Below are 22,541 nucleotides of genomic sequence, written 5' to 3' on the forward strand. Positions count from 1 at the left end.
GCCACAGCCTCGCTGGTGCCCCGCCAGCCAGCAGCGAAGGCGCCTTCTCGGTCTTCCGAACTGCGGGGTGTGGGGGGGCTTCAGGAAGCCTTGCCCGCGCGATCTCCTTCGGGCCGGGCAAGAAGCGGCGCTCTGGACCTGCCCCTGCTGTCTAGTTTGCCGCCGCGGGCGTCGTCGAGGCTGAGCGCCCGCCAAGGAGCCCGGCGTGGGCTCCCGGAAGGAGGCTGCCAGACCTACAGCCGAGCGTCGACCGTCGGGGCTGTCCTTCGCGTGGGTGGGCAGCGCCCTCCCTGCTGGAGGCGGGGAGAAGTGAGCCAAGCGTTTCGGGCTCCGGCAAGGCCGGCTTGGCCGAAGTCCGGACGCCTCGGTTCGGGACTGTTGCTGCCGCTGCCGCCGCCGCCGCCGCCGCCCAATCCTGCGTGGAAACAGAGCAGCGGGACATGCTCGCCCGTCTCCCCGGACTGGAGAACCCCACGAGCCCCCGGATTCGCAGCCCCGCGAATCTCGCCGTCCACCCGCTTCGGCCGCGGCCCCTTTGGCCTCGTGAGGATGGCCCGGGCCCACGGGGGGAGAGTCCCCCTCCTGCTCCTGCAGGGCGCTCTCCTCGGGTGAGTGGAGCGGTGTGTGTGGGGGGGTCTGCCTCGGCCGGGGGGGGGGAGCGCGGGCTCCTTGGAGGGGCCGGCTGGGATGCCGCACACGTGCGGCGCGGGCGTTTTTTCCCCCTTCCTGAGCCTGGGAGCGGTTAAGGCTCCTCGCCTTCCTTCCCCCGAGCAGCCGAGAAGTTTCCGATGTCCCCGCAGGGAAATCCCGCGCGCGGCGGGCTCCGACTCCCTCTGGAGCTTCCCCGCCGCGGCGCAGCGGAGTTTCCCGGGGCGCTCCGTAAAGATGGGCTGCCCGACGTAGGAAGCGGCTCTTCCTCTCCTCGGCTGTTTTTTTTCCCCCGAGGGCGCCTTCGCCCACCCCTCTCCTCCCCTCCCGGCTTCTCGACTGCCCGTGAAGGTTGGTGGCCTTTACTCCTAAATTAATTTCTTGCGTTTCTTTAGACCGCATCATTTGAGGTTCAGCTGAGCCTTTGTCTCCAGGTTGAAGGGATGAATGGGCGCCACACTTTGGCCCCCCCAAAGAGGGAAGAGCTTCTAGCCCACACAAGGTCCAGCTGTGCCCCCTTTCAGCTTCTGTGGGCCAGAGCTCGCTGGGGCCACTTGGATCCTGACCCAGCTGGGTTTGGCTGGTCGTGGGAAGGTCTGTGGCTTTTGTGCTTCGGGTTCCCCTCAGGATCTCCAGAGAGTCTTTGCTGCTTTTGTGATTGGAAAACTTTTCCACGGTTTTGTAACGTTCCCGTGGTTCGCCCATGAGGCCAATGTTGAGAAAAGACAGGAGACAACCTTTCTCGGGATGGAGCGACGACCCAGATTGGGGGTCTGAGAGCCCCTTTTATTGAGATAGGACAAAGGCAGGAGGAGCAATAGCGTGTGCTAGATCAGCAGTTCAGCGGTTCAAATCTCACCGGCTCAGGGTTGACTCAGCCTTCCATCCTTCCGAGGTGGGTAAAATGAGGACCCAGATTGTTGGGGGCAATATGCTGACTCTCTGTAAACCGCTTAGAGAGGCCTGAAAGGCCTATGAAGCGGTATATAAGTCTACTGCTATTGCTATTGCTTAAAAACAGCCTGTAAAAGTACATGGTCTTTGTTATTTTAACAAGCCACGTTTTCTTCCCAGAGAGGTTAAAAGTAAATTGTCCAGGATTACAAAGTGGGAGCAGGTTAGTCTTAGAAGGAATGTCTTAGGCCTCCTAAAACTGCTAGAAAAAACCACAATTAAGAATTTATGGACCCCGGTGCTGGGGTCGGGGTGGCAGAGAGAAATGGCCAGGTGTACTTCCTTCATCTCAGAGGCTGAGGATAGATCTGTGTGTCAAACGGAGGGGGGGGCAGAACCTGGAGGAAACCTCCTTTGCCTGGGCACATGGGATGAAGGAAGACACCACATCCTTGCAACCCCGTAGTAGGAAAAGGGGGCTCTGTGGGCCGTGAAGAGCATCCCCCCCCCCCACCGATACCATGCGAGAGCTTCTCCAGGGCCTTGTGGAATGGCAGAAGAGTGCCAGGACTGCAGCTCTGGGGGCAACCGAAGGAAGGAAGCTGACGCAATTCCATTGGCAGCCTTGATTGGTTTCGGCGGTCTCTTGAGTGGCACTTCGGTTGAAGCGTTTTGACTAAGCCAAGCTCTGCCCTCTGAATTCGGGGCAAATTTATTGAGAGGGAATCTTGCAGCTGTTTCTCTGTTGAAGGCCCGAAATGAGTGTTTTCATACTCCAGGGCCCTCCTCATTTATTTGCTCTGCTTGGGACAAATCCTGACCCAACAAAAGCGTGAACGTCATAAGCGCGCTGACAAAACCGCGGCGCTAAAACCGTGATGTCAAAACCGCGTCGACAATAGCGCACCGACAACAGCACGCCGACAGAAGCGCGATTTAAGTTAAGGTAAGGTTTAGGGTTAGGTTTAGGGTTAGGTTTAGGATTAGGTTTAGGTTTAGGGTTAGGTTACAGCGTGCTTCTGTCGGCGCGCTGTTGTCAGCGCGCTTCAGGGCTCCTTCGTCGCCCCTTCGTTGCGCGGTTTTGTTGGCGCGGTTTTGTCACCGCGGTTTAGTCAGGCGCGCTTTTGCCGTTCGCGCATTTGTGGTGGAACCGGGACAAATGAGTCCATCATCAAATGTAGTATCCATGGCAGTCTTTATGACCCACAAACCCTCAACTGCGGGGACAGGGGGCGGGGAATGTTGTCTCTGTACCCGATCCCCGTCTGGATCTGCCTGGGATCCTTCCCTACAGGTGATCTCTACCAACATCCCTCCGCGTGCTGCAGAAGGGGAAGGCAACCCCCCCCCCACACACACACTGGGAGAAACTTAAAGTTCTAGATTTGCGTGACACCCTAAAATAGGGTAACACACGTGGCCTCCTGCTTGCGGTGCACCCCATGAAGAAGGCGTGTTTGTGTGGAACGACTGCCAGACTGATATCTGCTCTGTTCTCCTCCCCCACCCCACCCCCACCCCCAGATTCGTGGCAGGGAAAGAAGTCAAGTCGGCCCTGCAGAGTCTCCCCCAGCCGATGTCTCCCTCCGATTTCCTAGACAAGCTGATGGGCCGGACCTCAGGTTACGACGCACGCATTAGGCCCAACTTCAAAGGTAAGGTGGAAGCCGCTGGAAGGCCGCCTGGATTCCTCTGGGCAGCGGTGAATTGAGAGCCTGCCTTGAGACAGAGAGATCTTTCCCATCTCCTCTCCAGCCTGCGAAGGGCTTGCCCCACCTAGAAGCAGCTTCTGAGGAATCTTCTCAAGAGGAGAAGATTCCTCTTCTATCTATCTATCTATCTATCTATCTATCTATCTATCTATCTATCTATCTATCTATCTATCTATCTATCTATCTATCTATCTATCTATCTATCTATCTATCTATCTATCTATCTATCTATCTATCTATCTATCTATCTATTTCTTTATCCCAATTATCTATCTATCCATCCATCTTCTATCTATCTACCATCTATCACCTATCTATATATCATCCATCCATCTATCTATCTATCTATCTATCTATCTATCTATCTATCTATCTATCTATCTATCTATCATCTATCTATCCTATCTATCTATCTATCTATCTATCTATCTATCTATTTCTTTATCCCAATTATCTATCTATCCATCTTCTTTCTATCCATCCATCTTCTATCTATCTACCATCTATCATCTATCATCTATCCATCCATCCATCCATCCATCCATCCATCCATCCATCCATCCATCCATCCATCTATCTATCTATCTATCTATCTATCTATCTATCTATCTATCTATCTATCTATCTATCGTCAAGCCTCCAAGTAACATGTCCCAAAAAATAAAGTCCAAGGCATCCATCTTCCTTTTCAAATCCATTTATTAGGAACAATAATCAAATCCATCTTATCTACAGACGCACCAAAAAAAGTAGTGGCTTGTTTGATTCTTTACTGCACACCTTGGCCTGAGATCTTGAGGAGACACGGATAATCAGGGTCTTTATGTGACAGACCTGTGGGGGAAATCAGGAGCTGGCAGGGCCAGGGGGTGCCCCGGAGGAGGGAGGAGCTTCCTGGCTGCCTTGCTTCCTTCTGGAAAGGAAGAGGCCGGCTTCCTGCAGAAAGCACCTTCCAGGGGAAGCTCCCTGGACCTCTCCTGGAGGGAAGCGCCCTTTGAAAAGAGCCGCTGGGCCTTTGCGTTACCTTCGTGTTTCCCTTCCGGGCTAACAAAGGTGCTCTGAAAACATGATGACCCAGGAACGGAGGAGCGGTTGCACCACTGCAACCCTCCTCTTCCTCCTCCTCTTCCTTCTCCCTGGGATCGACTGGGGAGGGTGCTGGGGGTGGCTGAGAAGGCAGTATTGGCTTCGCGGTGTGGTTGTGGCTCAATTGCTTTGTAGGGAGAAGGCTCTGGGCTTCGTTCTTTGTTGACTCCCCCAAGAGGACGGTCCCAGAGAGCTACTGCACACCTTGGCCTGAGATCTTGAGGAGACGCGGATAGGTTCCACCACAAAATCGCGGAGGACAAAATCGCGCTCGACGAAAGCGCGCATTTGACGTCATCACAGCGCGACGAAAACATCGCGCTGTGATCGAAAAATGTAAAAATAAAGCTAAAACCTTACCCTAACCCCCCCAAACCTAACCCTAAACCTAACCCTTAACCTAACCCTAAATCTAACCCTAAACCTAACCGTTAACGTAACGAAAAACCTAACGCTAACCCTTAACCTAACGCTAAACCTAACGCTAACGCTCTAAACCTGACCCTAACCCTTAACCTAACCCTAACCCTAACCCTTAACCTAACCCTTACCTTTATGTGAATCGGCTTGCTTTAATTTTAATTTTATTTCAATTTTTAATTTTTTTCGTCGCGCTGTGATGACATCACATGCGCGCTTTCGTTGAGCGTGATTTTGTCCTCCGCGCTTTTGATGGGTCACGACGCGGATAATCAGGGTCCTTATGTGATAGACCTGTGAGGGGAATCAGGAGTCTCTGCATTCAGAAGACCCCCCCAGCCTGTTTTCCCATCCTGCTGTTTCAGGGGTTCTCCACCTCAAGAAAAAAATCACATCAACCAAGGCAACTGAGCGGAAGTGGAATCGGGGTGTAGGAAACACGGATGACATGGTGGGGTTGGACAGAGACAGAGGTGGGTTCCTACCAGTTCGCACCTATTCGGTAGAACCGATTCGTCAAATCTACCGAACTGGTTAGAAGAGGTTGAATTGAATTGAATTGAATGAATTTATAAGCCGCCCAATCCCGAAGGCTTACAACAATACAATTTTAAAAAGTTAAAAATGAGAAACACAGATTTAAAAAAAACCACATCATACACCCAGTCTAATCAGGGCTGGACCTCAGTCAAGAGGTCAACAGACGGAGGCCTGCCGGAAGAGCCAGGTTTTAATAGCCTTTCGGAAGGCCATGAGAGTGGGTAAGGTCCAGATCTCTGGGGGTAGTTCGTTCCATAGGGTCGGAGCGGCTACAGAGAAGGCCCTCCCCCGGGTACTTGCCAGCCGATATTGTCTGGCTGACGCCACCCGGAGAAGGCCCACCCTGTGCGATCTTATCGGTCGTTGGGTTCCACCAGTGGACCCGGAAAGCAGGCCACACCTACAGAAGAGGTTCCAAATTTTTTTGAAACCCACCACTGGTCCTTGGATATGATTATTCTACACTATCATGCTCATATTTATCAAACTCAGTGCCTCTGTGAAAGGTAAGGATGACTACTGTGTTTGTGGTGCAATCAGAACATTGCGTGTGTTGTAGTTGTTTTAACGCAAACCAAAGATGCCTTTTAAAAGTTTACATCCTATTCTTATGCATGCCAGTGCTGTGTGGGAGGTAATTTAAGGTGGTTCTGACAAGTGTCGTCGGCATCTTCATATCCAGTCACATGGGCGGCAAGCCACTCCCATCTGGTCACATGGGCGGCAAGCCACTCCCACAAAGGAGGCCACACCCACAGAGTAGGTTCGAACAATTTTTGAAACCCACCACTGGACAGAGAGAAGTTGGTCTTCTCCATCTTTTCAGCACCTGGAAAGAACCCCCCCACCCCACTTAGAAAGCTGACTGGGAGCAGATGTAACACTGGAGGCCAAAAGAGGGCATTTCTTCCTTCAGTACATCATCCAGCTGTGAATTTTATTCCCCTCAAAATGCGGTGGTGGCCTTTGACTTCCCACAGGGGATAAACTCACGGATGGCTGTTGGGAGAGATTGGGTGAATTCACGGAGGATGGGAGTGCTCTACTGGAAGTTCTTGCTTCGGAAGACCTGACATCCAGTCTGGGATGGGGAACTGAGGTTACAGTTGTAGCAGTGGTGGGATTCAGCCGGTTCGCACCTATTCGGGAGAGCCGGTTGTTAACTTTCTAAGCAGTTTGGAGAACCGGTTGTTGGAAGAAATCTCATTTTGTTTTTTCCCCACTTTCCAGGGCTAATCCTGTAAGGAAGGCAGGAAGGAAACATTCTGGTGTTGTTTCTAGCTTAATCTTTATTGCCCTGCTTACAGAAACTGCCTCTCTGGTTAACCCTGATTCCATTGTCACAGCTAAGGCAAAGCGCCCATTGATGTGAATGGCATTGAGTTGGCCACGCCCACACGCTCACATGACCACCGAGCCCCGCCTACCCGGATGGTCATTAGGGCAGAGAACCGGTTGTTAAATTATTTGAATCCCACCACTGAATTGCAGGTGGGACAAATGTCTTCTGATTGGAAGAGCCATTTGCTTCTCCCCCGTGACAGTCCTTGGTCTGATCCAGCCGAACGGTCCTTATATCCTTATCTGAGTGGGAACCCAACCTCAGACTCCCATAGAACCGAAGTGGCGCAGTGGTTAGGGTGAAGTACTGCAGGCCACTTCAGCTGACTGTTATCTGCAGTTCAGCGGTTCTAATCTCACCGGCTCAAGGTTGACTCAGCCTTCCATCCTTCCGAGGTGGGTGAAATGAGGACCCGGATTGTTGTTGGGGGCAATATGCTGACTCTGTAAACCGCTTAGAGAGGGCTGAAAGCCCTATGAAGCGGTATATAAGTCTTACTGCTATTGCTATAGCTTTGTGACATGCCAGCCGTGAGTCCTCTTTTAATGTCTTCCCAGGCCCACCCGTCAATGTGACGTGCAACATCTTCATCAACAGCTTTGGTTCCGTCACAGAAACGACCATGGTAAGGCTTCTCCCGCCCTTCTCAGCCTCCTCTCCGAACCCAGCCAAACCACTGCGGCACCTTTGGCCTGTAGAAGCCGCAAGCTTGGGAGGGGCCCAGTCGACAGGCGCCAGCTCTCCCTGGTTCCTCTGGCATTACTCGGAGGACCGTTTTCAGGGTAGCAGTTGGAGACCAGGGGTGCAAGCGAGGGCCGGAGGAGCAAGAGCGACAGGAGAGCCAACGAGTAGCCTTGGGCTGGCTGGGCCCACTTCTGCTAACTTGCAACAGCCCCTTCCAAGCCCCTCTCTGCCCCCTCCATCAAACAGAGCCGAGGTGGCGCAGTGGTTAAATGCAGCACTGCAGGCTACTGCTAGATCAGCAGTTCAGCGGTTCAAATCTCACCGGCTCAGGGTTGACTCAGCCTTCCATCCTTCCGAGGTGGGTAAAATGAGGACCCAGATTGTTGGGGGCAATATGCTGACTCTCTGTAAACCGCTTAGAGAGGCCTGAAAGCCCTATGAAGTGGTATATAAGTCTACTGCTATTGCTATTGCTATAAAACACCCCTCCTTTGCTGTAGTTCTTGTCCTAGCTGCCAACAGGCCGGCCTTGGCTCCCCCCCCGTGACGGCTTCTCTTGGGCTCTTCCAGGATTATCGGGTCAATGTTTTTCTGCGACAGCACTGGAATGACCCCCGCCTAACTTATTGGGAATACCCCGACGACTCTCTTGACCTGGACCCCTCCATGCTGGACTCCATCTGGAAGCCAGACCTGTTCTTTGCCAACGAGAAGGGAGCCAACTTCCATGAAGTCACTACGGACAACAAGCTTCTGCGGATTTTCAGAAACGGGGGAGTGCTGTATAGCATTAGGTATCGGCTTCAACCCCACCTTGCCCAGCCTAACTACCCAGAAAATACGGCTCAGCGTGTCCTGTTTGACTCTGTTCTTTTCTCTTCCCCCTAGGCTGACTCTCATCCTCTCCTGCCCAATGGATCTCAAGAACTTCCCCATGGACATTCAGACATGCACCATGCAGCTGGAGAGCTGTAGGTACTCTTATTGAACCATAGCAACCACAGAGTCCTTGGTGCTGCACGCGAGCCACCTTTCCTGGTGCTCATGCTCATTTGATGGGCAGTGGGAATTAATCGTAGGTACAAGGAGTCGTAGACGGTACGGTTAGGTGCAGCGGTTGGATTTGCACCCTGCGCTGAGCTTCATTAACTGTCATCTTGGTTGGCCTCATGGTTGGGGCTTAACCATTCTGCAAGGTGGTTGGCGTATAATTCAGGGCATTGCACAAACTCAGAACTCCCTGGGTTGAAGCTGCAGCTAGATGGGGGGTAGCCCAAAAGTTCCAGATGGTTTCTATTTCTATTTATTAAATTCATAGGCCGCCCAATCCCGAAGGACTCTGGGCGGCTTACAGAAATAAAATTTTAAGAAAAAGGTTAAAAAGACAAACAAAAGAGAACAGATTAAAAGAACACATCATGCACCCAGTCTAAGAGGGGCTAGATCTCGGTCAAGAGGTCAACAGCCCCAGGCCTGCCGGAATAATTACTGCAATGCGCTCTACATGGGGCAGCCTTTGAAGAGTATTCGGAGACTACAACTCGTCCAGAATGCAGCCGCGCGAGCGATTGTGGGTGCACCTCGGTACACCCACGTTACACCTATCCTCCGCGAGCTGCACTGGTTACCGATCGGTCTCCGGATACGCTTCAAGGTGCTAGTCGTAACTTATAAAGCCCTTCATGGTATTGGACCTGGGTACTTGAGAGACCGCCTGCTGCCAATTACCTCCCACAGACCCGTTAGATTGCACAGGGTCGGCCTCCTACCAGCCAATGCCATCTGGCTACCACCCGGGGCAGGGCCTTCTCTGTAGCAGCTCCGGCCCTTTGGAATGAACTCCCCGCGGAGATTCGGACCCTCACCTCTCTCCAGGCCTTCCGGAAAGCCATCAAAACCTGGCTGTGCCGGCAGGCCTGGGGTTGATGAGTTCCCCTCCCCTCTCGACTTGTATGGCTGTATGACTCTTGTGTATTTTAATTACGTGTATTGTGTTTGTATCCCCTTTCCCCTTTTGAATTGTTCGCCGCCCTGAGTCCCTCCCGGAGAAGGGCGTCATACAAATAAATTAAATCTTAATCTTAATAGCCAGGTTTTAATAGCTTTTCGGAAGGCCATGAGGGTGGGTAGGGTCCGGATCGCTGGGGGTAGTTCATTCCATAGGGCCGGAGCGGCAACAGAGAAGGCCCTCCTCTGAGGCGCCGCCAGCCAACATTGTCTAGCTGGTTCATTAAGGAGGGATCTGGAAGGCCCAATAGAGAGATGGAGCTGGAAACCGTGTGACCTGGGCACGTCAGACAACCTGAGCAATGGAACGCAGATGGACATCATCCCTCTCCATTGCAGGAACCATGAAAGGTGGAGGGGGGAGCAAGAGAAGGGTTGGCTCTAGGCCGAGTGGGGGGTGGCTCTGCTCTGCCTCTTCTCCGGGTTCCTTCTACTGCCTCCCAATGACCAACAAGTTCACACAGGTTGGACCTCCTCTGGCTGCCATCGGTCGGACAATGCCGGCTGGCGCCCCCCGGGGGAGGGCCTTCTCTGTAGCTGCACCGGCCCTGTGGAACAATCTTCCTGTAGAGATCCGGACCCTTACCACTCTCCCGGCCTTCCGTAAAGCCACCAACACCTGGCTGTTCCGGCAGGCCTGGGGCTGTTGATTGATATCCAGCTCCACTCAGATGGAATGGATGTTGTGGAATTTTTTAACAACTTGTATCTTTGTTTTCATCTTTTTATACGTTCTTTTGTCTTGCTGTGAGCCGCCCAAAGTCCCAAGGGAGTGGGCGGCATACAAATTTTATTAAAGTAAAGTTAAAGTATGCCTGTCTCTGCTTGCCTTGCAGTTGGTTACACCATGAATGACCTGATCTTTGAGTGGGAGAAGGAGCAGGAGGCTGTGCAGGTGGCCGAGGGCTTGACGCTCCCTCAGTTCATCCTGCGGGATGAGAAAGAGCTGGGCTATTGCACCAAATCCTACAACACAGGTGAGCAGACCTGCCTGGTGGGAAGAGGCTCAGCACTTCTCCCAGTGCTAAAAAGGCCCCGTTTGCAGACTGCCTTGAAAACTACTATGATGTTGCCCTTCGTCCATCCATTCAACCTCCCATCCATCCATTCATCCATCCATTCGCTCTGTGACTCTTATCGCAACTCTAGGCAAGCATACTGCATAAGACAATATAGCAATATAGCAATAGCAGTAGACTTATATACCGCTTCATAGGCCTTTCAGGCCTCTCTAAGCGGTTTATAGAGAGTCAGCATATTGCCCCCAACAATCCGGGTCCTCATTTTACCCACCTCGGAAGGATGGAAGGCTGAGTCAACCCTGAGCCGGTGAGATTTGAACCGCTGACCTGCTGATCTAGCTGCAGCCTGCAGTGCTGCATTTAACCACTGCGCCACCTTGGCTCTTATATGATACAAAGAGAGCAAAAAGGAAACACACACAAACAGAAAAGAGCTTCTGACAAACCAAACACCCCAAGGCTTGGGGAGAGAACCAGATTTTACAGAGTCCGGCCGCGTGGGGGTCAGAGGGTCTCGCTCAGTGGTGGGATTCAAATAATTTACCAACCAGTTCTCTGCCCTAATGATCAGCTGGATAGGCGGGGCTTGTTGGTCATGTGATCATGTGGGCGTGGCCAAGTCAATGTCACTCAGGTCGACGGGCGCTTCGCCTTAGCTGTTACAATGGTAATAAGGGTTAACCGGAGAGGCAGTTTCTGTAAGCAGGGCAACAAAGATTAGGCTAGAAACAACACCAGAATGTTTCCTTCCTGCCTTCCTTACAGGATTAGCCCTGTAAAGTGGGGAAAAAAACAAAAGGAGATTTCTTCCAACAACCGATTCTCTGAACTGCTTAGAAAGTTGCCAACCGGTTCTCACGAATAGGTGCGAAGCGGCTGAATCCCATTCGCTCCATTATCTGCCGAGCACAGCCTGGGAAAGCCATTGGGCCTTCATGGGAGGATAATTGCTGCCTCATCTTATCCTGAGACCGTGGTCCGGGCCAAACCCAAGCCCCAGGGGAGTTTATCCCCAATCAGATTGTGGATACAGGTGGCAAGCTGTTGCAAGCTAACCTGGCATCCTGTAACAGCAACTGGAGCTCCCGAGACCCGATTCGCTGGCCTCGGGGAGGAGCCCCGAGAGCTGGAGGATGAGGCAGGCCTCTTACCCAGCAACGCTGCTACTCCCGCCCTTCGCTTCTGACTATCTCTGTCTGCTATCGTGGCTTGGACAGAACTGGGTATCCTCTTGCTTTGCCCCCCCCCTCCCAATCCTAGACCACATCGGTTATCTTCTCCCCTTCAAAAGCCACAGTAACATCCTATTAGATCTCATCGATTAGGCCTTCTCCGAGTTCTATCTGCCGGTCAATGCCGACTGGCAACTACGCGGAGGAGAGCCTTCTCGGTGGTAGCTCCGACCCTATGGAACGATCTCCCCGTGGAGATTCGTACCCTCACCACCCTCCAGACCTTCCGCACAGCCCTCAGAATCTGGCTATCCCGTCAGGCCTGGGGCTAAGACTGTAACCCGCCCGAATGGTATGAATGTTGTTTTTTAATTATGTATTGTCTTATATGTTAAAAAGTTTGTCTCCCCCTCCCTCTTGGATTGTGAGCCGCCCTGAGTCCCCCCAGGGAAAAGGGCGGCATATAAATAAACTTCTATCTATCTATCTATCTATCTATCTATCTATCTATCTATCTATCTATCTATCTATCTATCTATCTATCTATCTATCCCCAGCAGCTCTGCCAGAGAGTCCATTGCTTTGAACGCATCAGCCACCCCATCTCTTGCACCCGTCCATTACCAAGCATGACCTCCCGTGTTGGGAGTCTGCTCTTTGCTTTTCGAGGTGCCCCTCTGGAAAAGGGGGTCCACGGGTGGCGGGCTCTGCTGTGGCTCAGCCCTTTCTCTTCCTTCCCTCCAGGGCAGTTCACCTGCATCGAAGTGAAGTTCCACCTGGAGAGGCAGATGGGCTACTACCTGATCCAGATGTACATCCCAAGCCTGCTGATTGTCATCCTTTCGTGGGTCTCCTTCTGGATCAACATGGATGCTGCGCCTGCCCGGGTTGGGCTCGGCATCACCACGGTGCTGACAATGACCACCCAGAGTGCAGGGTCTCGGGCATCCTTGCCTAAGGTCAGGGCCCACGGCAGGGGATCCTGAAGCACCTTCCCAGCACATGTGTCTCTGGGCGGGCAGGAAGCGAGTTGGCTTTCCGAGGGCTTCCCAGCATTCCCACCTAGAGGTGGGAGGGGAAGTCACATCACAGCCCTCCAATGATCAGTCCCTCTATGCTGCTTCCAGCGGTTCCCTCAAACCGAGAGAAGATCCTATGTGTCTCCATGCACCACCCCTGAGCTGAAGGAAGGAGCATTATTGTCCTCGCACATGTCCCTTCTTTGGTACACTACCTTTTGGAGGGCATTAAGTCCATACCCCAGGAAGGTTGCCCTGGCAAGAGGAGAGACCACCTTCCCCATTCCCCATAAGAGCCGAGGTGGCGCAGTGGTTAGGGTGCAGTACTGCAGGCCACTTCAGCTGACTGTTATCTGCAGTTCAGCGGTTCTAATCCCACCGGCTGAAGGTTGACTCAGCCTCCCATCCTTCCGAGGTGGGTAAAATGAGGACCCGGATTGTTGGGGGCAAATATGCTGACTCTGTAAACCGCTTAGAGAGGGCTGAAAGCCCTATGAAGCGGTATATAAGTCTAACTGCTATTGCTATTGCTATCCCACCAAATGACCTACAAGGGAGCCAGGATAGGTAGGGACATGCCACGTACCATCAAAAAATATTCGAGGGTGTGGCCTCCTTTGTGGGAGTGGCTTGCCAGCCATGTGATTTCTTTCTCTCTCTCTCTCTCTCTCTCTCTCTCTCTCTCTCTCTCTCTCTCTCTCTCTCTCTCCTTCCTTTTGTCTCTCTGTCCCTTTTCCCTTTTTTTCTTTCATCTCTCTCTCACTTTTTCTTTCTTTTTTCTTTTTTTATTTCTTCCTTTCTCTTTCTCTCTCTGTGTGAGTCTGTGTGTGTGTGTGAGTAAGGGTGCAGCGATGCAGCTTCCGCCTCCTGGGCAGCCCCGTTGTGCTGTGTGTGTGTGTGTGTGTGTGTGTCAGTGGTGGGTTTCAAAAAATTTTGGAACCTCTTCTGTAGGTGTGGCCTGCTTTCCGGGTCCACTGGTGGAACCTCTCCTAACCGGTTCGGTAGATTTGACGAACCGGTTCTACCGAATAGGTGCGAACTGGTAGGAACCCACCTCTGCCACGTACCCAATGGCTACCATGGAGACCCTCTGTGCATCTTCAGAAGTCCGCCACAAAGCCCAGGAATTAAGCCACGCGGACGTCATCCTCTTCTTTGTGCCACACGCACAATGGATAGCGGGCACTGCGATGCCTCTTACGCAGCAAACGAGGCAGGAACAACACAGCCCCTCAGTATGCCTCCTAAGGCCAGCAGCACCAAGGGTTTCGGGGGGTGGTTGGACTGGGTAAAATGGGTATAGGTAAGCTTTAGATGCCCAGCACTGCAGACATCCTAACAAGGAATCTTTCTGTCTTTGGCTCACCGAAAGGAGGAGAAAAAACTCCTTCCGGGATTTCCAGCCCCATCTGGATCTGAGCATTGGCGAAGTCCCGTTCCTTCTTTCTCTGCTGCTGGGGATGGGGGGAGCTCCCTCCCCATCTCTTCTAACATCTGCCTCCCATCTGTTCAGGCTATTTATATTTCCAAGGGGAAAAGCCACTGTTGAACTCCACCTCTGGCAAGTAGCCAAGGGGGGGTCTTATTGAGGAACATCAGATGCCAGCTGGTGTGAGAGGGGGGGGAAGGGGACTCGACCTCTGAATGTAAGTGTGCGCTCCTAGGAGGCAAAACAACGAATGCCAGGAAGGCTTAGTCTGGCCCTTCTATTTATCCAGAAGCAGCTGACGTCCCTGCAGCCATCGCTGGCTCCATTTGGGGGACAGCATAGCCAAAGAACGGAGTTGGAAGGAGCCTCTGATCCAACTCCCTGCTTAAGCAGGAGACCTCAGATCATTCTGGACTAAGGGCTGTCCCATCTGAGTGGTCCTTGGTGCTCTCGGATCTGGGTTGTGTTCTTGAAGACATTTCATTACCCAAGCTCCTTACTCAATCTTTCCTAAAATTCTCTACTGATGGAGCATCCAGAATCTCCGGAGGGAAGCCTCTCCGCTCTTTAATCATTCTCCCTCTCAGGAAATTCCTCCTCAGTTCCGGTTGTTGCTCTCGTTGATACGTTTCCATCTGTTGCTTCTTGTCCTGCCCTCAGATGCTTTGGAAAATCGCTTGACTCCCTCTTCTACGTGACAAGATATTGGAAGATGCTATCATGTCACCCCTAATCCTTCTCCTTGTTACATTAGAGCAGGAGTCAGCAAACTGCAGCTCCGGAGCCGCATGTGGCTCTTCCCTCCCACTGCTGCGGCTCCGTCACCGGTTGGCGCCACAATTTTGAGAGGAGCTTCCAGCGGGGGAGGGAGAGAAGCACAGTGTGCCAGGAGAAGACTCTATGGCAAGGGGAGGGTTTTCCAGTTGTCTCCACAATTGATAGGGCTTTCGGTTATGACAGGTAGAGGAAAAAGGACGCCGCGCTAGGAGGAGACTCTATGGTGGGGGAGCTGAACTTCTGGTCAGCTTCAGAATTGAACAGGGGGCTTCCGGTTAGGACCTTTGTGGCTCCCGGTGTTTTTTTTTTCTGTGGGAAATGGGTCCAAATGCCTCTTTGAGTCTTTAAGTTCGCCGACCCCTGGACTAGACATACCCAGTTCCTGCAATTGTTCTTCATGTTTTAGCCTCCATCTTTGTGTCATCATCTTTGACACTGTTCTTTGCCTTCTGTCTAGAGCAATGTTTCTCAACCTTGGCAACTTGAAGATGTCCGGACTTCAACTCCCAGAATTCCCCAGCCAGCATTCGCTGGCTGGGGAATTCTGGGAGTTGAAGTCCGGACATCTTCAAGTTGCCAAGGTTGAGAAACACTGCTCTAGAGTCTCAATAACTTTCTTATATTGTGACCAAAATTGGACACAGTATTTCAAGTGCGGTGCAGCATAATACAGTACTACTACTTTATGTGATCTTGATACTATCCCTGTGTTAAAGCTGCCTAGGACCGCACTGGTTTTTTTTTGGGGGGGATGTTGCAGCTGAAGTACACCCTGGCTCTTATTTAAGGCGTTGTCCACTAGGACTCCCTCCCACAATTACAGCTGTGGAGACAGGTGTCACCTCTTCTATTTTGACTTTTCTTGCCTAAATGTAAGATCCTACTTTTCTCACCTTCGGGTCTTGCCCTTGTCTTCTGGGGTGTTGCCTATTATTGGCAGCTGCGTGTCAGTGCAAAATTTAGAACAGAACAGAATAACAGAGTTGGAAGGGCCCTTGGAGGTCTTCTAGTCCAACCCCTTGCTCAGGCAGGAAACATGATACCATTTCAAACAAATGGTTGTCCGATCCCTTCTTTTAAACTTCCCGTGTTGGAGCATTCACAAGTTCTGGAGGCAAGTCGTCCCACTGATTAATTATTCTGTTAGGAGATGTCTTAGTTCTAAATAGTTTCTCTCCTTAATTAGTTTCCATCCAATGCTTCTTGTTCTGCCCTCAGGTGCTTTGGAGAATAGCTTGACTCCCTCTTCTTTATGGCAGCCCCTGAGAAATCGGAACACGGCTATCATGTCTCACCTAGTCCTTCTTTTCATTAAACTAGACATACCCAGTTCCTGCAACCGTTCTTCATATGTTTTAACCTCCAGTCCCCTAATCATCTTTGTTGCTCTTCTCTGCACTCTTTCAAGAGTCTTCACATCTTTTCTACATCATGGCGACCAAAACTGAATGCAGGATTCCAAGTGTGGCCTTACCAAAGCCTTATAAAGTGGTATTAACCCTTCACGTGATCTTGATTCTCTCCCTCTGTTGATGCAGCCTAGAACTGTGTTGGCTTTTTTGGCAGCTGCTGCACACGGCTGGCTCCTATTTAAATGGTTGTCCACTAGGACTCCAAGATCCCTCTCACAGTTACTACTATTGAGCAAGGTACCACCTCTACTATACCTGTGTATTTGGTTTTTCTTGCCTGAATCGGCACAGAATTTCATTTTGTTAGCGCCCCATGTTCAAGTTGTCAAGATCCTTCTGTATCTTAAGCCTTTCTTCTGGAGTGTTGGCTATCCCTGGCAGCTTGGTGTCGTCTGCAAATTTGATGGGCTCCTCATGTAATCCCACATCTAAAGTGTTTGTGAAGACGTGGAAGAGCGCTGGGCCTAGGACCAAACCTTGGGGTACCCCACTGCATGCTTCCCTCCGCATAGATGTAGTTCCACAGAGGAACCACAATGGTGAAGAAATGGCGCTGTCCTTAACTCTGGGGTGCTGAATCTGGAGACCAGGCAGCTGGTGGGGGGGGGGGGAGAAGCATGCCTGGTCCTTGCAAGGCAACACAGAGCCCTACAAAATGTTCAACGCAGGAGAACCATCACACTGCTGTGGCATCTGGGTGTCTGCCCGGCATGAGGGAGGGACCATGCCTTGCTGTGCCAAATGAGAAATGCTTTCGGTGCTTTCGGTGGGTGGGCTGCAACAGAATAGATAGTCGGAAGTATTGGAAGCGGTGCCGAAATTGGGGAGGGGGTTGCTTAGGCAACAGCCAACAAGGCCTGGGGAGTGTCTTGCCCATGCCTCTCTGTAACGTTCCCGTGGTTCGTCCATGAGGCCAATGTGGAGAAAAGACAGGACACGATCTTTCTCAGGATGGAGCGACCCAGATTGGGGGTCTGAGAGCCCCTTTTATTGAGATAGGACAAAGGCAGGAGGAGCAATAGCATGTGAGTAAAAACAGCCTGTAAAAGTACACTTTCTAATCTGCTCAGAGAAGTTCTGTCTGTATATGGTCAAATCCTGGGCGTCATTGGTAGGGCACATCTCAGAATGTTATGTTATGCACTATCAGGATGTTATGGCGTTTTAGGAGTTTGTTTTCTCCTGTGTGGTTCAGCGTGGCTCTGCATGCCCTGGTATGAACTGGGCCATGGGTGACCCACACCTACACAAGGAACTATATTACAACACCTCTCTCCTCGGCAGGTCTCCTACGTCAAAGCCATCGATATCTGGATGGCCGTCTGCCTGCTCTTCGTCTTCGCCGCCCTGCTGGAATACGCGGCGGTCAACTTCGTCTCGCGCCAGCATAAGGAACTCCTGCGCCTGCGGCGGAGCCAACGTCGGCAGAGGATGGTGAGCAAGAGTTGGGCAGGGGGCTCCCGGGGGCCTCTGAGATTGGTTGGAGGGGGGTGGGAGAAGCACCTACCAAGCCAAGCCCTCCTCCCTTGGACGACTTCTGCTAAGCCAGTCGGAAACTGCTGGTGCTTAGGACAGCATCTTTTGGAACAAGGGGTGACTAAAGGATGCCCTCTTTCGTGCTGGCTGTTTGCTCTTCCCTTGCTTTGCCCCTCGCCCAGCCTCAGGGCTGCTCGGCCGCATCGGTTCAGGAAGGCCCTCTGCTGAGGCCACCTGGGAAGGCGAGGGGGCTTCCCCTGGGGTCTGCGCCAGTCCATCTGCGCTTCTTCCCGTCGAGCGGCAGCTGTGTTTTTGCAGCCTTTGTGCCAGGAGATCGGAGCTGCCCTCTAGTGCTTGATCCAACAGCTGCAGCCCCCCCCCCCAGCCAGTTTCAAGCAGAGCCCTTGGCCCGCCTCTTCCTGCAGAAGGGTGCCCCCTTTTGCCCCCATGAAAGAAGGTGGCCAGAGCTGAGCTGAGCAGCAGAGCCTCAACCCATGAAAGAGAAGTTGGAGGTTGGCATTCAGAGGCTGTCGTGGTGGTGGGGGGAGACGCGGGCATGCTCAAGACCCCAGCCTTGAAAGCGGGCATCATAAAGGGACCAGCAGCTGAGCCTTTGCTGCTCCGGCTGCAGCATTTCGAATTCAGGGGCAATCCGGAAACCAAATCAACTCAGCAGCATCTGGCGTTTCCCATCTGATGCTGCCCTCCAAACTTCCATGCTGGAGGGGAGATGTGCAGGCTGCCTGGGCCGATCCCATTCCCAGCCCTTCCCCACCAGGCAGAAAGGATGCAGCGGAAGGTGGGGGGGTTTGTGGTTTGTGGATGCAGGCTAAAGGGAGGGGGGAGCATGTGAGAAAAGTGCTGCCTGTGAGGACATCAGACCATGCTAGGAACTGTGAGCCACTCGCAGGGGAAATAATTCAGCCTGGGACATGGACCTGGCGACAGGCAGCCATGGAAATGCCCCTCCGGTGCGGAGACAGAGCTAGAGGGGTGAGGGAACGGCCCTGAAGGAGAGGAATAGAATAGAATAGAATATACTTTATTTGTATGCCGCCCTTTTCCCTGAGGGGACTCAGGGCGGCTCACAATTCAGGGGGAGGGAAGGACAAGACAAGTACACACATGAAGACAATACATCATTAAAAAAGCACAACAGTCATACTATTCGGGTGGAGTTGAAGTCTTTAGCCCCAGGCCTGTCGGGACAGCCAGGTTTTAAGGGCTATGCGGAAGGTCTGGAGGGTGGTGAGGGTACGAATCTCCACGGGGAGTTCGTTCCATAGGGTCGGAGCAGCCACCGAGAAGGCTCTCCTCCGGAAGGAAGAAGAGCAACCATGAGATCAGGGGGACTGGAGCCCAGGCCAGGAAAACAACTTCGGAAAACGTCTCACTTGCCTCCCCCGGTCACAAGAGACGAAGGGGGAGGGGAGGGAAGGCAGCTTCAGCTGGAAAGGTTCCACAGCTTCAGCCGTGCCCACAAATGTACCGTATTTTGGGGCGGGGGGGTATAAGACGCACCAGAGTATAAGATGCACCGAGATTTTGAAGAGGCAAATTAAGGTTTTTGCACTCTGCAGACCTCCCAAAAACGGGCCCGTTTTTTCCCCCGGAAAAAAGGGCATGAATAGCCTTTATGAGGCTTGTAGAGTGCTCCTGGGGTGGGGCAAAAAACGGCCTGTTCTTCACTCATTTCTGCCCTCCCCAGGCCCCAGGAGCACTCTGGAAGCCTCCTAAAGGCTTTGCATGGCCATTTGGGTGAAGGGGGAGGGCCTTCAGGAGGCAAAAAATGCTGTGTTTAGTGTATAAGACGCACCCAGATTTTCAGCCTCTTATTTGAGGGAAAAACGTGTGTCTTATCTTATACTCTGAAATTTACGGTAGTCCTCAACTATATGGCATTGGCGTCTTATCCTGGCCAGCAGCCAATAACCCTCCCTTACTCTTCCCTCCCCTTCCCCAGGAAGAAGAGTTGGTCCGTGAGAGCCGTTTCTACTTCCAGGGCTATGGACTGGGCCATTGCCTGCAGCACGTGAAAAGTGGGATGGCCATGGAGAGCCCCATCTACAGCCCGCCGGCGCCGGCCGCCCTCCTGCGAGAAGGCGAGATCCTCCGGAGGCGCTACGTGGAGCGGGCCAAGCGCATCGACACCGTCTCCCGAGCCGTCTTCCCTTTCACTTTCTTGGTCTTCAACATTTTCTACTGGGTGGTCTACAAAGTACTCCACCAAGCGGCCCCCTGAGCCGTGAGCGGGACCTGCCTTGCTGGCGGCTTCCTTGTGAGCTCCTGGCCCGGAGAACCAACGCACAAACATCGACTCCTTTTCCCAAACGCCGCGCTGAGAAATTGGGCAAACTCTGCATGACGCTCAGGTGCGCCAAGGGGAGGTGTGGGAAATGGGCCCCCGCTCAGCAGGATAGGATTTAGGACCCCGTCGTGGGGTTGTCCTTCATTTGCTAGATTTGGGTTGCTCCCCTGAGGTCCAGGAAGCCTTGGAAGGACGAAAGAGCGGACGGGTAAAGAGAGAAGCTGTGGGTCACCCGGTCCGTCCCCCTGCCCAGCGCAGGCCTCTGCTCAGCTTTCCCTTAGAGGTGGTTCAGCCCCTCCCTACTTGAAAACCTCCCGCAAGGGGAACAGCATCTCTGCAAGATGTTCACACTGCTCGGCGACAATTCCCGAGAGGAAATCCCTCCTGAGAGGGCATCTCCACCGTGTCGAGGGAGAAGGCGGAAGCAGCTTTGGTGGTCTGCTTAAGCCAACGGCGGTCGGCTGCTCCGAGAGCTTTTGGCAGGGCTTCGGCTCCAAGCCCCGATTGCCCTGGGAGCCACCCTCCGAAGCCCCCGTGACTCTTTCCCGGTTTGCAAAGCAGCCTAGGGTCCAATAGAACAATGGCCTCCTGTGCTCTGGACACCGCTGTCCTTCAGGCAGCCCAAGATTGCGTCGGCTTTTGAGCAGCTGCAACCCGGGCTTTGCCCTTGTTCGGACTGCGCTCCATATGTCCTCCTCCTCCTCCTCCTCCTCCTCCTCCTCCTCCTCCTCCTCCTCCTCCTCCTCCTCCTCCTCCTCTTCACATGCCAATCCAGCCCGACACCCAGAGTCAGGACAATTTTCAGGAAAACAGGATCTGCAAAGGCAGCACAGATCTTTCAATTTGCACCCGCCCAGCATTCAGACCTGTCACGGACCTGTTGAAGGTGTCTAAGGTGTTATTCAACCCCCTTACCTTAATATCCTCCCCTTCCAGGCGGTCCTCTGGCCCCCTTAAAGAGACTGTGGAAAGTCTGGTCGAGGATGGCGCCCCCAGGGCCCGTCAATGGACAATGCAAAGTCACTTTAGCTGACTGTTAGCTGCAGTTCAGCGGTTCAAATCTCACAGGGTTGACTCAGCCTTCCATTCTTCCGAGGTAGGTAAAATGAGGACCCAGACTGTGGGGTTGCGATATGCTGGCTCTGTAAACCGCTTAGAGAGGGCTGAAAGCCCTATGAAGCGGTATATAAGTCTAACTGCTATTGCTATGGTTCCATGGCTCCATCAGTTGCAAGCTCTCAGACTAGCCCACACCTCCAATGCCAACCAGGGCAGGCCCACAATCCCAGCCCCTCTTTTGCCAGCCCCTTTTAGGGCTCCAGCCATCGCCTCGCCCGTAAACCCTGCCAAGCCCTCTACAGGAGAGCATTGCCCAGCGGGGGGGCCGCCTAGCTTTCCTCTTCCAGAGCTGTGCCACCCGCTCTCTCGCCCTCTGGGAGAGCCCCTTGGCAGCAGCCCTGCACGCTTATTTATGATCACATCAGCCAAACAACTCTTGGCAGGTAAGAATTTAAAACATTGAAGGCAGGTAACTAACAGAAAGAGCTCAGGAATAACAGCCGAGCCCGGCTAGAATATCCTCCAAAACACTTCCGCTTTCCGCATGTTTCCGAAATGGCTGCGGGAAAAGGTCTGGGCCTGGCGGCCCGCCTGAACTCTGCCTGCTGGCCCTTTCTTTCCCCCATCTCCCCGTGGTGCCTCTACCTGAGCTGCACCACGTTTTTTTCCCCTGCTCCTTCCCAGTTTGTTGACCGGAGACGTATCTTCCCACTTGCGAGCATGGTTTTCCCAGGAGTGGAGCATCCGGCAGACGAGAGCAGCTTCCCGCCCATCACCTTGAGAAAGCTGTAGCTTGTCTGCCTGCGGGATTTGCCACGTAGAAACGCTTCCCTGTCTGCAGGGACCAAATGGGATTTTGAAAACAATGCCGTTTTAAAAACCCCTCTGCTTTTCCTATAGAAATAAAGTGCCGTGGGGATTTTATTTCAAGTCGTGGTGTTTTTTTTTTCAATGGGTAAAAGACTCCCACTGGCCAAGTGGCAAGGAGTGCCACTAGACCAGGAGCCAAATGGGAGCGCTGCCCCCCCCCACTCCCAATGGGCTGGAAACTCCTCCCAGCTTGGGGACATTTGGGGTTGCCACTTCTGAAACTGGCTTCTGTAGGTGCCACCTCCTTGCAGCCTCGAAGCTGGTTGATTTCTGCCCCGCGGGGTGGTGGTGAGACTGTGGCTCCAGGCTGGGTGGGGGCCTGATGTGGCTCTGAGCTCCTCCGGGCCACATTTCCTTTCCACAGCAGAGACCAGGTGGCAGTGAATTCTCTCTCCCCAAACCTTGGGGAAGTGGAGCGGTGGTGGGTTTCAAAAAAGTTTCCAACCTACTCTGTGGGTGTGGCCTCCTTTGTGGGAGTGGCTTGCTGGCCATGTGACCTGGTGGGAGTGGCTTGCCAGCCATGTGTTCTCTCTCTCTCTCTCTCTCTCTCTTTCCTTCATTTTGTCTATCTGTCCCTTTTTTCTTTTTTCTTTCATCTCTCTCTTTTTCTTTCTTTTTTTCTTTCTTCCTTTCTTTCTCCTTCTCTTTCTCTCTCTGTGTGAGT

The 22,541-nt window shown here is 52.7% G+C and overlaps 1 protein-coding gene across 1 annotated transcript; it reads left to right on the plus strand.

The window, feature by feature from the left end:
• The first annotated feature begins 319 nt into the window (after positions 1–319).
• Positions 320–20,827, plus strand: LOC106550618 (glycine receptor subunit alpha-4). The gene is made up of 9 exons (XM_087727319.1): positions 320–608; positions 3,067–3,197; positions 7,200–7,267; positions 7,897–8,120; positions 8,215–8,297; positions 10,170–10,310; positions 12,272–12,486; positions 17,449–17,598; positions 19,604–20,827. The coding sequence occupies exons 1-9, from the start codon at positions 550–552 to the stop codon at positions 19,880–19,882; spliced, it is 1,350 nt and encodes a 449-aa protein (XP_087583445.1). The 5' UTR covers positions 320–549; the 3' UTR covers positions 19,883–20,827.
• Positions 20,828–22,541: the final 1,714 nt, after the last annotated feature.

Source organism: Thamnophis sirtalis, unplaced genomic scaffold (assembly GCF_051295495.1).
Source record: "Thamnophis sirtalis isolate CommonGarterSnake01/CBP01778 unplaced genomic scaffold, rThaSir2_p1.2 scaffold_13, whole genome shotgun sequence".
Lineage (NCBI taxonomy): Eukaryota > Metazoa > Chordata > Lepidosauria > Squamata > Natricidae > Thamnophis > Thamnophis sirtalis.